Here is a 16,803-nt window from a genome sequence, read left to right as displayed (position 1 = left end):
ACATCACGTCCTTGCACAAAATTTTTTTTTTTGTGAAAAAAATTCACTATATTTTCAACCAAATAAAAAAAAAGAATTTTGGTATTTCAATATTTTACAAACTAATTGTTTTGGAAAAAAATTATTTTCACTTCATCTATAAACAAATAAAACCAATGAATTTTTGTATTTCAATATTCTCAAATTAATATTTTATGGAAAAAAATATGTTCAATTTATCTACAATAAAATAAAAACAAAGAATTTTGGAGTTTCAGTCTTCTTGGCAACTTGATCCTTACCTAACATACATAGATTGACAATTTGACATCATCATAATAATTGATTTTACAAAAGCATTCTCACCAAATTAAAGATAAACTTCTTGCATAAATAAAATCATTCAAAAGATTATAAATCTACAAAATAAAATAAATCACATTCGAACAAATATTTTTGTGAAAAATATTTGTTCACTTCATCTACAAGTAAATAAAAACCAAATAATTTTGACATTGTCTATGGAGAAGTAGTGAGTAATGCTAATGAATAATTTTTATAAAAATTCATTTATCATAATTTTAAAAATTTACATTCAAATATATATCTTTTAAGTTTACAAAAAGCTGTAAATGTTTTGTCAATATATATCTCTTATAAAAATACTCTTTCGTTAATTGCAAGAATATCTCATAAAAATAATTGTTATAGTTTATAGCCTTTAAAAAAAGAATAAATAGATAAAATTAATACAAATATATTTATGCAATCTTATATCGTTAAATTTTAGTAATAAACCAAGGCTTTGAAAAATATTAGTCGATTTTTTTTGATAAAGAAATATAGATAGAATAAATACCCACTAAATATTTATTAAGGTTATCTATATTTATATCTAATAATTCTTGTATCATTTTGTAAATGCAATTAAATGTCGAACTTTCTTCATGACATCAACCTTGGTAAAACAAAAAGAAAATAAGTTTAATTATTTGGCTTCATTAGTTTAATTATTCGTCTTAAAATAATTAATCTTACTTAATGTAAAATAAAAGATATTTAACATCATATCCTTATACAAATTAAGTTTTTTGTGAAAAAAATATTTTCACTTTATTTACAAGCAATTAAAACAAAAGAATTTTTGTATTTTAATCTTCTACAAATTAACTTTTTTGTGAAAAAAAATCTACAAATTAAGTTTTTTGTTAAAAATTCTTCTCACTTCATCTATAAGCAAATAAAACCAATATATTTTAGTATTTCAATCTTTTCAAATTAATATTTTTTGTGAAAAAAGTTTGTTCAATTCATCTACAAGAAAATAAAAATCAAATAATTTTAGAGTTTCATCTTTCTTAGCAACTTGATAATTATCTAGTATAAATGTAGTTTGACAATTTTGTCCTGATCATAATAACTGATTTTACAAAAATATCCTCCCTAAATTTCTCATGTATGTACAAACTAAAGACAAATTTGACAATACACAATAGAAAAACTTTGACATTGGTTCACATTTTTATAATATGTATAGATAGATAGATTGGTTCACACTTTTATAATATGTATAGATTATTTAAATTTACACAATAAATTTTTTAATATTTTATTAAAAAAAAATTTTTGCACAAATTTTGTAACTTCTGTTGTATTATGATATATGTAGAAGCTCGAGATTTGAGAAATTAAATAGAAAATAAATATCGAATCGACACATAACACCTGCCATATCGTAAAATCAAACATTATTGTCGGATCCCCACATCAAGAATGCTGCGCCCGCACACAGAGTAGAATCTCCCATCTGTCAACACTTTCTCTCACAACACTACGCTAGCGACACCACCCACGAGGACTCATTCAAAGCCACGCCCACGTGTCGCATTCTCACCTTTATCAATTCCGGCCACTTGTCCTTACCTAGTACCTCGCATGGTTCTTCCTACGGAGTCAGGGGCCTTTTCGTCATTCCGTGTCCCTCCTCTCCCCCCTCTTTGTTGGTTTTGTTTGATTGTCACACGTACAAGCTTTCTATCCGCTTCATTAATGTCATTTTTCCCCGTCTCATTTTGATTCTTTTGGGAGAGTTTTTTTAATTTTTTTACTTTTATTTATTATGGTCTTTGTTGTTTGGGAGGCAACTCATTTTTGTTTTTCTTGATTTTTGATTACTGATACATTGGTTTTCTTCTTTGTTCTTGTTTTCTAATCTTTACCCCTTTTTAAGGAAGTGTTGGTGAAGTGGAAGCTTGTGTTCTTAACCCGAAATCTTGCTTAAATTTTGCACAAAAATCGAATCTTGGAGCTCCCGGGGGATAACATGCTGGTAAAAATGAGATTATTCCATCTGAGCTTGTGCGAATCATATCGTGAGAAACTTCAACATGCATATCTATACACCCTGAAGGTCGAAAACATGCTTCTATAGTTTTTCTTGTTTAAGTTTTTTATGCCTGTCCATGGGGGATGGTGATGTTATCAAGACAATATTAACAACAAGTGATATGGAGAATCTTTCTTTGGATGTTTCGGTAAACAAACTTTCAAGAGACTTGTTGCAGAGGTTTAGGGGTAGTGATAGTGAATTCGAGGTATTGACAGAGAAGAATGAGGAGATTGAATTGAATCTTGGGCTGTCATTGGGGGGAAGATTTGGAGTGGACAAGAGTTGCAAGAGTTTGGTGCGCTCGTCCTCAATAGCAGTATGTTCACCAGTTGTGAGAGTTGATGGGGATCATCCGAAATCGACACCGATTACGGGTTTGGTGAGGACATCCTCGCTGCCTGTGGTGACCGAGGAAGAGTGGAGGAAGAGGAAGGAGTTGCAGACATTGAGAAGGATGGAGGCCAAGAGGAGGAGGTCCGAGAAGCAGAGGAATTTGAGGGGTGATAAAGAAGTAGTAGGAATTTACGGCGGCAGTGGTGGTGGAAGTTTGGGCTTGGAAGCCGAATCGGGAGTCAAAAGATTTGGTTCATCCTTGGAAGCACGGTTTGGTTCGACTTCTTGGGCGGGTTATGGAGGTGGAACTGATGTGGCTATGGCTAAAGCTGCATCCCCCGGGTCGGGAAGCTCGTCATGTGTCTCGGATCTGGAGGGTAAAATTCGACAAGGTAGTTTGATCTTTTGAATATACATAGCTGGCTATATGTTTCTTGGATTTGATTGCATATGTTTGATGATTGAGTTTTTGTTGTGTGGACAGCTAAACTATGGGTTGGATCCTGTTATGTAGAATTCTGAAGAAATGAATTATTATCAACTGCACCATCTCAAGTATATTGCGTTTTGTTTTCGTATGTAACCTACATTCAATGTTCTGTCCGAAACTCCGAATTCTTGAATTTTTCTACTTCTCATCAGTCGTAGTCTTTGTTCCTCCTGCAGTACCGCGTGTTTTTGTGATCTCAAGGGAGAACTTCGAATGTTAAAAAAATATCACGCATAAAAATTTTAAAGATCTTTCACGATTTCTTTTTTAGGTAACGTTTGGTTCGAATGATGGGGTGACTTAGGATGTATTATACATGGATTATAATAGCATAATGATTTATAACTTTGAGTTCGGATTGATTAGATTATATTTAGTTTATTTGTCAAATCTTTTTTCAGAGACATGCCCCTTTATTATCCTGATGGAACCTACAATCTCGAATGTTTTACTCTCTGATTGATTCTTTTGGCATTGCAATTACGCTCTCGTGCCCTGTGTTTAATCTGCTAGACACTCACCGGAGGTAATGAGGTACTTTATCCGGCAAATAAGCGAATAACCCGTGGTTTCTACGACTTCAATCATTTCAAGGCTTCAGCTAAGAAGCCTCGCAATCAATTTAAAATTAAAGAGCTGTGTATCGATGATCACAATTGAGTCTCGAACCTGAGATCTCCTTCCAAACCTAAGGTCATGAGCTACAAGTCACTGTGATCTGATTTTTCGTTATTATAGCTTGAACATACTGATTTTTATGACTAGTTCTAAGTTTATATTTTTAATGTGAAACTTTTTTGTTTACATGTTTTTTTATGCCAAGTATCTATCGCAGGATCGAGTGGTGAACCAAGTCCCACCAGCTCTCGTCCATTGAAAGTACAAAATCAAGATGTTGGTTCTTCCGGCACGAAATCTCAAGAAAATACAGGCAAAACCACTGGATCAGACGTATCTGCTAGTCCATCTAAGAAGTCTGACACCTCAAGAACTGCAGGACGGAGAGTTGGGACAAATGCAATAGAGGACATGCCTTGTGTTTTCACGGTGGGAGACGGGCCCAACGGAAGAAGAGTCGATGGAATACTGTACAAGTTTGGGAAAGGAGAAGAAGTTAGAATAATGTGCATCTGCTGTGGAAAGTTTCATTCGCCGGCCGAGTTTGTCAAGCATGCAGGAGGCACCGATGTCGATCATCCCCTCAAACATATAGTTGTGAATGCCTACGCTTCTTCACTATTGTAATGGAGGAATCGAGATCGAAGCCCTGTTGTAATATTGGTGGAGTCGAGATCAGAGCGAGCAAGGGTTTAAGTATGATCCAAAAGGACCTCTGTACTAACAAATTTTTGAGTCATCCATGTTGTAATGTTGTTTGTGGTGACGGAATAAAGAGAATATAGAGTCAAGCTTTGGAAATTGAGTTCGATCAAATTGGATATTAGCGAGGAATGAGGATGGAAATTGCATGTTGGGAGATAAATTGCTATTTGATTTCCAGGATTTAATGGTCTATCAAAATTCTACAGTACTTTGTATCGAAGCAAGACATAAATAGAGAAATTTCATTCAAAATATTTGGAGTTTGAGAGAATGTATGTATTTTTCTCTGATTACCTATTTTTTTATTTCTCACACCGACTATCAAATTAGTCTTGCTACTTGTGAGTCCTGGTTGATTGGAAAAATCAGCAAACCCCCATATAGATGTGTCTGGCCGACTAAGTTTTAGAACCAAAAATGGGCATTTTTATTTCACTGGGAATGATTACGTGCACGTAGGTGACTAATAATGAAAAATATCATAACGAGATTTATATAATTTTTAAAATCGTTTGAATAACATCTTGTTTATGAGTATTTATTAATCTAAATATATCAAAACACAATAAATAAAAATACATGATGACGATAAATCAAATATATTCATTTATTTATATTACATTTTTCAATTCGCATGATTATAACATAATGACAGCTCTATCAAATTAACAAAGATATTTTTCATCCAAATATTATTTACAATGGAAAAATAATAAAAATATAATTAATAGAATAGTGAATATTACTAAAACCAAAATCACAATATATTTAAATGAAGTGCATATAACGATTTTCAAATAAAATTCTCTTAATTAACTAAATTATCATAATAATGTTAAAATAAAACCCCTAAACTTGTTATTAAGTTAAATATCAATTTTATTTTTGCTAACTTTTAACTCCTTGCGAATTTTGTTAACTTTCTTCTTTTTTAGAATAGATATTATACATAGTTAATTTATATCAGAATGGATCATCTGAAAATTAATATTGATGATTAATAATTTTATGTTAAATAAAATTTTAAAATAATATCAATCAAATAAATATGTGTAGTAAAACATATATACGTAACATTCAGTTTATAAATATCATATATAAAAAATTTAATTTCTAACAAATGATAATAAATTAGCATTGTAATTCATATTTATTATAAGGATTATCTTAATTAAAAAATTATAAGGATTATCTGATAAATTTAATACAAAAGTATAAAGTAATTTTCATTCTTTTTAATTTCTCATTAATTTCTTTTTCTATGAATAAAGTTGAAATAATTCAAAATAATCAAATTATATTGCAAATAAAATATTAGAAAAATTTGTAAAAGAACATATAGAATCTGCATGCTCTCAATGTCCATTTTCATTGGAAAAAAACCATAAGAAAAATGACATTTTCTCGCATGGTTTTTATAACACTTGTAGAAAAGTATAAGCTTGATATATATATATATATATATATTGAGGCATTAATTAAATATCATAATTTATTAAATTAAAAATAAAATATAATTTTTTTTTTTTGCAAAAGAGCATATAGAATCTACATGGTCTCAATGTCCATTTTCATTGGAAAAGTACCATAAAAAATGACATAATTTATCATTAATTTCTCTGTCTAGTTGAAATAAATCAAACTAATCAAATTATACGACTAATAAAATATAAGAAAATTTGCAAAAGAACATATAGAATCTATAGGTCTCAATGCCTATTTTCATTGGAAAAGTACCATAACAATGACATATTTTGAATGACACTTGTAGAAAAGTATAAGTTTGATATGTATATTAAGACATTAATTAAATATCACAATTTATGAAATTGAAAATAAAATAAAGTATCATATTAATATGTTTGTAATATTTTGATATGTGTATTAAGACATTAATTAAATATCACAATTTATGAAATTAAAAATAAAATAAAGTAACATATTAATGTGTTTGTAATATTTGTCGTTGATTCAACTAAAATAATGAAATAAAGTTATTTTTATTTTCAATATCAATCTTTATATAAGAAAATTGAAAAGTCACATAAATAAATAAATAAAACATTAATGAAGTAATGGTTAATGAAAGAGGAACTAAGAAAATTAACAATTCAAACTCATATCTCACTTAAATAAATAAATAAATAAAACATTAATAAAGTAATGGTGAGTGAAAGGGTAACTAAGTAAAACATTAATGAAGTAATGATGAGTGAAAGAGTAACTAAGTAAATCCACAATTCAAACTAATGGTGTGTGAAAGGATAACTAAGTAAAGCATTAATGAAGTAATGATGNTATTGTATAGATATAGATATATTGTATAGATTGTATAGATTGTATAGATTATCTTTATTGATGATCATTCTAGATATTGGTATATTTATTTGATAAAATACAAGTATAAGGTATTTGAAAAGTTCAAAGAATTTAGAGATAAAGCAGAGAAACGATTAAAAAAAAGTATTTTAAGATTATCATAAAGATAACGAGATTCTCATACAGTGAACTTCTCAGCCACAACACACTTGAATGGAGTGTCAGCACGTTGTAATCAAACATTGATGGACATAGTTCGATGTATGATGAATCACTGAATTGTCGTTATCTTTTTGGAGATATATACTTGAGATTGCGGCAATGTTAAACAATACCCATACAAAGACAGTGAACAAAACAACATATGAAATATGGATGGAGAAGCATCTCAAATATTGTTATATTAGGATATGAGAATGTCCTACTTATTTGGAGCAAAACGTGGGAGACAAGTTGAATAATAGATCCAGTTTGTATTATTTTGAGGGATATCCAAAGAACTTTGTTGAATATTATTATATGATCCAAAATTTTAAAAAAATAAAAACGCCACCATTTTGGATAGGGATTTTCTATTGGATAGTAAAAGTGAAATGATTTCAAGAAGTACTTTGAGCATCTGAGCACCATATATCATTTGTTATTAGATCTTCAAGGATCATCAGTGTTCATGACATTCAATTTTCGTACAATTTAACTATAAATTGATGATGGTTGGTCGTAGAAGTTATCCAGGATTAGAAGGCTTGCCGTTTGTGTGATCATGTTGCAGATCGGTGGTGACTTGTCTTCTCAACTGATGCTGAGTTATTGCTAGGAATCTCAACCGAGGGTGTAAAGTCAGTTGAAGTGGATTTGTACAACAAGATGGTATAATTCAAAATATTTTAATGAAATCTTTCCATTAGTAAAGAAGTATACATTGATTTGCCTTCAAAATTCCAAGAACAAATCTTATGTTCTCGTCTTTTCTATTTTACATGTCTGCTCACACACACAAACAATACTCGTTTTCAATGTATTCGTCAGTTCTTACTTGTTATAGCTCATCGGTTTACATATAGTCATCGTGTTTGCTCAAAACATCTTCCGCACTTAGAATCGGTCCAAGTTATTTGATAGATTGGTTCGCTTCAATATGCATTTCATATGTATATCAAGATTGAAACAACTTGATTGCTTTATTATTGAAGAAATTCAGCATAAATGAGAAATGAGTTTTATTAAGGCATTGTGGATTGAATCAAACTGAATTAATGGTTGGGAAACAAGAGGTGATGAGATCAGACATAAAATTCTTCTCTTTATTTCATTTATTAGAAGTTCAAGAGATGCATAAAAGATTAAAGAGCAACAACTGTAAGATCGGCAAAACTTGCCTATAAAATTTTCCCGAGAAAAATTACAAAATTTGAAAAAATAATGAAAAATTTAAAAGAAAAAAAAAAGTGGAAACATGCAATTTTTTTTTGCACGTGCAGCAATGCACATTTGCTGCACGTGCACTTTTTGCACGTTTCTAGTACGTACTAAATTTGCTTCTTGTATATGTATGTGAATTTGAAATGTGAAACTGGTACTTCTAGAAGAAATATTTAGATAATCATGTATATACTTCAAATGTATGTAGTTTCCAAAACTTGACACAGTCAGTAGAATAGGATCATTGTTTTCAAATCAACCTTTTGACCCTGTCATCTTTACTATAATAACTACATAATTAGAAATCTGAACTGATATTTTATTCTTTATGTCACAATTGATCAGTTCAGAAAAAGTCCACCTCCTTGCAACTAGCCAGGGACAGGAGACTGAAGCGCCTTCAACCGGTCGACGACTTGCTTCATCGTTGGTCTTGAAGAAAGTGATTCAACCGTGCAAAAAATGGCCAAATGCAACATTTCCACAAGTTTGTCCTGAGGACCGTTATCCCACAAAGTTTCCACAAATGCATCCTTGATCCGACCTTGACTCATCATCAGGCATGCCCACGAAACGATATTGAAACCGTCTTCATGCGAGTAAAATGAAGGATCCAGAGCCATCTTATCCGACATTAATTCCAGCAGCACCACACCGTAGCTGTAGACATCTGACTTATTCGATACACGGCCAGTCAAGGCGTACTCCGGTGCTATATAACCATATGTTCCAGCTACACGGGTCGTGGCGTGAGTTTGGCTGGTTGAGAGAATTTTTGATAACCCGAAATCTGACAGATAAGCATTCCATTCATCATCCAGTAAGATGTTGCTAGGCTTGATATCTCGGTGGACAATCCGGGGATTACATTGATCGTGAAGATAAGAAAGTGCAGAGGCTATGTTCAGAGCGATCTTGTGAAGTATGCTCCAATCAAATGTTCTACTTGATCGTTCTCTGATGAATGTAAGTAAATTTCCTCCGGGAAGGTAATTATATATCAAGAACATCTCGTCTTCGCTGGAACAGTACCCGATCAAAGTAATAAGATTCGGATGTTTGATTCGACCAAGGGTTCTGATTTCCGCATGAAACTGTGGAGCGCCTTGGTGCCGTTCTGCAGTGAGCCTTTTGACCGCCACCGTATTTCCAGGCGAAATTTCAGCCCTGTATGTTACACCAAATCCACCATTTCCAATACACATGGTTTGGCTAAAATTCGCTGTTGCCTGAACAATGTTCTCGTATGTTAAAGGTACACCAATGGGATTGAAAACTGAGATTTTCTTTGGCACAGGTGATGCAGAAATCTCGACCCTCGAATTCTGTTGATTCTTTCTCATACAACAGAATAATACAGCAACAAAGATGACAGAAAGTACACAAATGGCTAATGCAGATATAATGGCTCCCAAAATAAGGGGGGAAAGCCCGTTTATTTCACTTTTCAAATGGTGTGCTGATTTAGGAGCATGCCTTTTTGGCTTGTGACCTTTATGCTGATGCGGCGGTGGTGCAGATGAATGGACTGAATTTAAGGGACGGAAATGGTTTCCCTGATGAATGCTACATGTTATCCTTTTGTTGATAGCTGATGTTTCTAAAAACAGAAGAGTTCGCGAGTGGATCAATGGTATTTTTCCCGGTACTCTGTCACAATTCAGCAAATACTGGCAGATGAAGTTTCTATCTTTCAAATCAAGCACAAGCAAAGTATTTTCATTTCCGACAGATTTCGCCACCAATTCGGAAATTCCATTCTTAATGAAGATTACCAACACTCGACCAAGTCTGTTAGGGTGTAGGTTAAGGTAATGAAGATCAAAGATCTCAGCAGTAAAAAAGATTTGATCTATATTTACCATTTTGAGCCTCTGACAACTACTAGGACTTCTTGGAAAACTGCCTTTGAAATTGTCACAGGGAGCCTGAATAATCTTCAGCTTAGGAAGTTTTGTAATGTCATCAGTAATAGAACCTTCGAAAACGTTGTTATCATTCAATTCTATGCAAGATAAATCCGGAGACGCCTCGCCACGTGGACATCTCTTGCTCGGAAGAACATTAAAGCGACTTGAGAGGACAAGAACCGTTAGATTGACACAATTTTGTAGATTCACAGGTAAAGGACCGGTTAGGTTGTTGCTCGAAACATCTAAAACTTCAAGGCTTTGAAGTCTACCGAGCTCGTTAGGGATAACGCCATGTAACACATTTGAGGAAAGCAAAAGCGTCTTTAAACGGTTACAATTTCCCAAAGCCCGCGGAATTTCTCCCTTCAAGAAATTAAATGAGAAGTCCAAATGCTCAAGATTCACACAATCATATCCTAAAGTACTCGGGACAAATCCAAAGAACCGATTAAAGGATAGATTCAACGAGCTTAACTTCTGTAAACGGCCAAGGAATCCAGGAATATCCCCATTTATCTCATTTCGCGCCAAATTCAAAATCGCTAAATCCTTACATTCCGAAAAGGAAGGTGGAAACTTCCCAAATATCCTGTTGAAAGCTAGATTAAGAACCCTCAGTTTCCTCTGAACTGAGAACTCAAATCCCGAAAAGTTCCCAAAGATGAAATTCCCCTCAAGATCAATCACTTCAAGATTATCCAATCTCCACATTTCAAAAGGGATTTCCCCATAAAGTTCATTGAATGGAAGTGATAGAACCCTCAGTTCTGTAAGGTTTCCAATAACAGGTGAGATTGTTCCCACTAACTTTCCATTTACTTCAGAACAATTTCTCCTGATACCAAATCCATGCCATGCTAACTTTGAATCCATAAAACAATGAGGAGCAAGGGAAAAGTTACCTCCTAGAGTCAGCCCTGTGACTCTGAAATTTGAATCACAGGAAATTCCAAACCAATAACAGTGGTTGGGAGAATCAGCATTCCAGCTAGCAAGCATCCCATTCGGGTCAGAAATCGATTTCTTAAATTCAAGAAGAGCCATTTTTTCATCAAGAATTTGCCCATAAACAGACAAGAAAAAGCACAGAAGAAGAAAACAAGAAACCAAACCCTTGGTTGCAGAAAACACGGAATTCTCCCTTCTCATTGCGCCCAATGACACCGTTTTCCCACTTTTCAGGAACCAAAACAGAACCCTTGTCAGAAAAGAAGGAAAATATATTCCGGACCGTTGCAGAAACGAAGACTGAGACGAAATTCGTTCGCTGTGATTTTCCTCAAAACAAAAACTTGAAATTTGAAATGGGATGGAACCGAAGAGGGAAAGCAAGAGGAAAGGAAGCACAGCCCAAGAATCTTTAAAAAGGAACACCAAAAATGGAGTCCGGAGACAACAAAATCTTTCTGTTCTTGCAGAAAACTAGAGAATTTTGCTGGTATATGAAAGCAGCAATCTCAATGGGTTCAGAAAAAGAGAAGATTTTTAAAAGCTTCTTCTTCCTCTCTGCAGATTTGCTGGTGTTTTACTTGTTTGCAATGGTCAAATACTATGTTGTCAATCCCAAACGCCCTTTAACCCACTGTTCTTTATAAAGTGAAACAAGTGGGGCCCCATCTATGATTTAGGCAACGACACTCAATCTACAAATTTAATTACACTGTCACATCAAAAAACTATTTTTTTTTTTTACAACGAACTTATTCTTCTAATATTACTCCTTTTTTATTATTATAATTATAATATGAATTTATTATTAAATCCATTTAAAAAAAAAGATATTTTGAACATGCCGATAATGTGGGGTTCCATGGAGACAAACACTGTACTACGTTAGGCGGCAAGCGTTGGAAATTGCAAGTGACGACACTCCGGTGGGTCCGCAGCCAAATCTTACACGTGGAGCATCTTTCGCGATATAAAACGGCGGATTGTTTGAATTTGTGCGGGGTACGACGTCGTATGTTCATTGGATTGCCTGGGACCCACTTCGCGTGGGGCCCAGAGAATCCCAGATGTGTCGTACCAGTCAGTAAAGATTTTGCGTACTTTTGAGTTTATTTCGGTGATTTGATGTCTATTCACTTGGGATTACGCACATAAACCTTACAATTTACAGTGGGTTTATTTTATCATATTGCAGATAATTATTGAAATCAAGAAATGGGTTACTCGAAAATGTTAATTTATATCTTTTAAAACATAAATTGATATCGTTAGATGGACAGAAGAAAACAAATGAGAAACTAGAAAGGGAAAATGTTTAGAGCATTTATTATTAGAATGGAGAAGGTTTTCATCACAAGATTGCATAAATCTGGAAATATTATCAAATTTAAGAGAGAAACAACTAGTAGGTACAAGAAATAAGATGGAAATGGTATCCGATTTGGTGGAATAGGTGAGCGCGTGATCAATAGTCAGGAATTTGATTTATCAAATCAACACCTTCTCGGAAGACCTTGTCACACAATGCTTGTCCAGTATAGTTTACATGACTAACATGATTTGCAAGTTATTGTATTAGTATGGTGGTTTACCAATTAGGTACCGAAAGATAATGACTACGAATTCTCGAGTCATAAAGAAATAAGGTGGGCTTCGTGGTAAATATTTTGCAATTATATCCAATTTCAACAAATTATAACCCTAGTAAAAAGAAAAAATATTGATTTTATGTGGTTCTTACAACTATTAAGTTCTCATGACCTCTTTGTAAAAAAGTGTAACCTTAAGTTTGTAATCTAGAAAGCTACTCATAAATGCATTGCTTATTTCATTGAATGAGATGGTAAAGCTAGTTTCACTACAAGAAAAATGATTTTTAGCAGCACGTCATCAACAACGTGCATTAAAAGCACACTGCGAATATTACTTTTAACGGCGTGCACCCATATATGCGCGGTTAATATTGTTGTACTTGACAGAAATAACATCGTGCATTAAAAGCACGCCGTCAATATTATTATTCACGTCATGCACATTAAATGCACGCTGCGGAAAATGAGCGCTCAATTATTTAGCAATTTTTAAATTAGCGACGGTTTTATTATAATCGTCGCAATATTCAGCGACGGTTTTATATAAACCGTCGCTAATTTTAAATGAGCGACAGTTTAATTAAAACCATCGCTAATAACGACGGTTTTAACTCAACAGTCGCTAATAGCCGTATTACAAACTGTCGCTAATGATGACGGTTTTTGATTAACGACGGTTTAATAAACAACCGTCGCTATTATACCAAAAACTGTGGCAAATTGTCTATAAATATCCGAATTTTCGATTCATTTTCCTCCACACCACTTCAGAACACTTACGTTTTTTTTTTTTCTCATAAACGATTTTAATTTCGATTTAGGGACACTTTTTCGTTTCAATTTTTGGTTAATTTTGAAGTGTTATTTAAGATCATGAATATTGTTAGCAAATTGTAAGCTTTTTTTAAAAAATTATTAAATTATAAAAGTAATTTTTTTATTTTAACAAAAAAATTAGCGACGGATTATGATAAATTAGCGACGGTGTTTAAACTGTCGCTAATTAGCGACGGTTTTGTCAAAAAACCGTCACTAATGTTAGATATGTTTATGAATATTAAAGGCGTACATTGCACGCTGCGGAAAGAGAATTTGCGCGCTACGAAAAGCCATTTTTGTTGTAGTGTTTATTATGTATTATTAGTATTTTTATGTGCAGTACAATTATTTTTTTCAATTTTTTTCGTAGTTTAATAATTTTGTTGTAATTAGCATAATTTATGTTATAAAATAGGATAATATTATAATTATCAAAGTTATATACAGATTAATTTGGTATTGAATAAAAATATATATCATGATATCAAATTGTTTGTAAGCCCAAGTATTATATATAGTATAAGAGAACAATTATTCAATCTTTTTCTATTCGGATGAATTCAATTGGCTCTATTTTTAAAATTTTAGTTTAACTAACCGAACCTAACGAATAGTCATCCCTAGCTACAATTGCTATGGGAATATCATAACTTGACCTAAACTGGGATAGTTATCAATAAACATCCAAAGTATCTCTGCAATGACTTTAAATAACAATAAGCACTATTTGGCATTTAGGATGTGATGATAAAATCAGAATGTGTAATCAATTAATGTCTTATTTTTCGCACCAAATGATGCTTTAACATGTTTGCGAGACTCGGGAGTCTGTCGGATGAAAGAGTTTATCCAAAACCATCAAGGCATGTTAAACAAAGACAAATCTCTAAAAACAACCCGGTGCACTTCAAAAAAGACTACTTTATCAGCAACAAGTATTCTTGAGACGAATATGGCAACATGTTTCATGGTGACTTCAACTAGACTAAAATGGTCATAATCCAAATACACACGTCCATAGAGGAGTGATTCAATTTGGTATGATGAATTAGCAGAAAACTGTACAAACCTATTCTCTAACATTGCCCCGAATCATGTAACAAACCGTTTTTGAACGAAAAACTGAAACAACGTTTGATACTTCTCTGGGTCACAAGACTGGCAGCGAATGCAACTGATTAACAGTGTTTTACTGATGATGCTGCTTCTAAAAATTTTTTAAGGAGGCAAGTATGATTAAAACTTTATTTATTTTAATGTCCACTCTTAGATACGCCATGGGAGTAGTGCCAAAGGTAACATCTCATTAACCCGGTATTAGACAATAAAGCCAGATAACATATCATAAATGAGAGGGACAAGTAAAGCTCATACTTACTCAACAGCAATGTGAGCAGGAATGGCATGAAAGACATGACAAACAAGAGCAACGTTTACTGGATGATGCCTTCACGGAGATTGGATATGCCATTCCAGAACCAGCCAAACTGCATTGAGAAACAAATAATTCAGCATGCCTATAAATAAGCAACAACATAAATGTAAGAACTGAAGGAGTAAACATCTTTGGAGCATAAAAATTCTTATCATCATCATACAGTAATCTGTCTCCGATGGCAACTAACATTAAGGAAATATTCAGAAGCAGTGTCAAGATGAAGAAGCCATGAAACTATAGAAAGTATTCATGAATTTCATCAACTAAGCATGGATGATAGAAAGTCATGTCCTATTATAGACCTTGTAATTGATTAAGTAAACAAAGGATCGATGTACAATCACATGAACTAGCTCCAAAACTGTGTTCAAAGTAAATCACGACGACTTCCCAAAAACAGAAGAAAGATGCCACCACGTGCTAAATTTTCTCAGATTTTACTTTGTTTAAGCCATATGCCTAATGCTTGCACTATAATTTGCAACATATGAGAAAGCAGTCTGCAATTTCCTATAAATGAAGTATAAATAACTTCTGAGCAAACTACAAAAATTTATTCAGAAAACTGTTACTTGACTACATAAACCAATCCTACTCTTAATACCCATTCCACGATTGTATATAAAAATACCATTCCAATCTTCCCATGGTCTAAAACTAACATTAAAAGAAACACAATGTGATAGCGAAACAAGTGAACAACTAAATTGACATCAGTATAATGAAAGGAACCTCACCTTTGCTCAAAAGATGTCCCAATTAACGTAGCTAACTGGAAGCCCAACATCGGTCTTCCAAATGGAGAATCGTTGGCCGTCACCAATCTCGAAATCTGAAAATCAAACAAACGTAAGTCATCAGCAACAAATCGACCCATATTTCTTAACGAATTAAATGGAGCAACCTCTTCTAAGATCAAGCTAAAACATAAGAACCCGTAACTAATATATAGAAAAAAATTACATCCGATTATTGATAAAGGGATGTAACCTCAACCCAATAATTCATAAGCTGCGAAACGTTGAGTCGTTCTTCTGTTTTTCGATTTTTGACACATACCTTTAAATAATAAAAATACAAATCTAGCTTTTCTTCTTCGTGAAAAAAAAAATGGGGTGATGAAAATTCCTCAACGATGGCAAAAAAACAAAGAAATAGATTAGGGTTTTGGGGGAGATGAATTTGGGATGGGTCTGTGGAATGGTGATGTAAGGAAAAACGGATTTTTCGGATGCAAATTCAAGAAATGCTATGAACAAATTGACCCCCAATGGCGCCAGTATTTTTAGCTAACTATATATATATATTAAAAAAAACCACCACAAAATAACCGGAGCACCTAAGACAATACAAGTTTGCATGCACTCCACGTAGTAAAAGACGAGGTGGCAAAGATAGTATGATATATCGACAGTTCTTCTTCTGTTTTGTATAATATAAGATGATATTTGAAATATATTTGATCTTCCAACTCCAAATAAGTATTGAGATGCGTCGGAGGAAATTGTTCGTTGTGGTTTTTGATCGAGAATCTCTGATAGCAGCCCCACTCCAAGATAAGTATTTTTCCCATCCTTGTCACGGCATAAGCTCATGTCCACGCGACTGCACAATATTTTCCTATAAACATTCTATGTTATGATTAACAACTTCGAAAATTTAGAGATTACTCCGGTTCAAGAGGTGGCTCTTATGATGTATTATTTTGTCCGATATAAGACTTATTTCCCGATATTCTTGTTGTTGAACGACTTTGATATCATTTTGTCATGTTCCTGCCTAGACGGCTGTACAATATGAGCAGAATCATACCTGTGTACTATGAGGATAGAGAAAAT

At 33.2% G+C, this 16,803-nt stretch overlaps 2 protein-coding genes and 1 long non-coding RNA gene across 3 annotated transcripts; 1 reads left to right on the top strand and 2 right to left on the bottom strand.

The window, feature by feature from the left end:
* Window positions 1-1,953: 1,953 nt before the first annotated feature.
* LOC140981087 (ninja-family protein AFP3) lies at window positions 1,954-4,768 on the top strand. The gene is made up of 2 exons (XM_073447344.1): window positions 1,954-3,093; window positions 4,027-4,768. Exons 1-2 carry the CDS (start codon window positions 2,442-2,444, stop codon window positions 4,434-4,436), a joined length of 1,062 nt encoding a protein of 353 aa, XP_073303445.1. The 5' UTR covers window positions 1,954-2,441; the 3' UTR covers window positions 4,437-4,768.
* Window positions 4,769-8,532: 3,764 nt separating this feature from the next.
* On the bottom strand, window positions 8,533-11,729 carry LOC140981331 (LRR receptor-like serine/threonine-protein kinase RPK2). Its single transcript, XM_073447700.1, has one exon. It carries the CDS (start codon window positions 11,315-11,317, stop codon window positions 8,627-8,629), a length of 2,691 nt encoding a protein of 896 aa, XP_073303801.1. The 5' UTR covers window positions 11,318-11,729; the 3' UTR covers window positions 8,533-8,626.
* A 2,656-nt stretch (window positions 11,730-14,385) lies between these two features.
* LOC140980131 (uncharacterized) lies at window positions 14,386-16,219 on the bottom strand. The gene is made up of 3 exons (XR_012175885.1): window positions 15,956-16,219; window positions 15,703-15,797; window positions 14,386-15,014 (listed from the first exon to the last, which is right to left on the bottom strand). It is a non-coding gene; the product is annotated as an uncharacterized lncRNA (long non-coding RNA).
* Between the last annotated feature and the right edge of the window lie 584 nt (window positions 16,220-16,803).

Source organism: Primulina huaijiensis, chromosome 7 (assembly GCF_012295235.1).
Source record: "Primulina huaijiensis isolate GDHJ02 chromosome 7, ASM1229523v2, whole genome shotgun sequence".
NCBI lineage: Eukaryota > Viridiplantae > Streptophyta > Magnoliopsida > Lamiales > Gesneriaceae > Primulina > Primulina huaijiensis.
The sequence above is the reverse complement of the archived record's forward strand: the minus strand, read 5'-3'. Positions and strand labels throughout refer to the sequence as shown.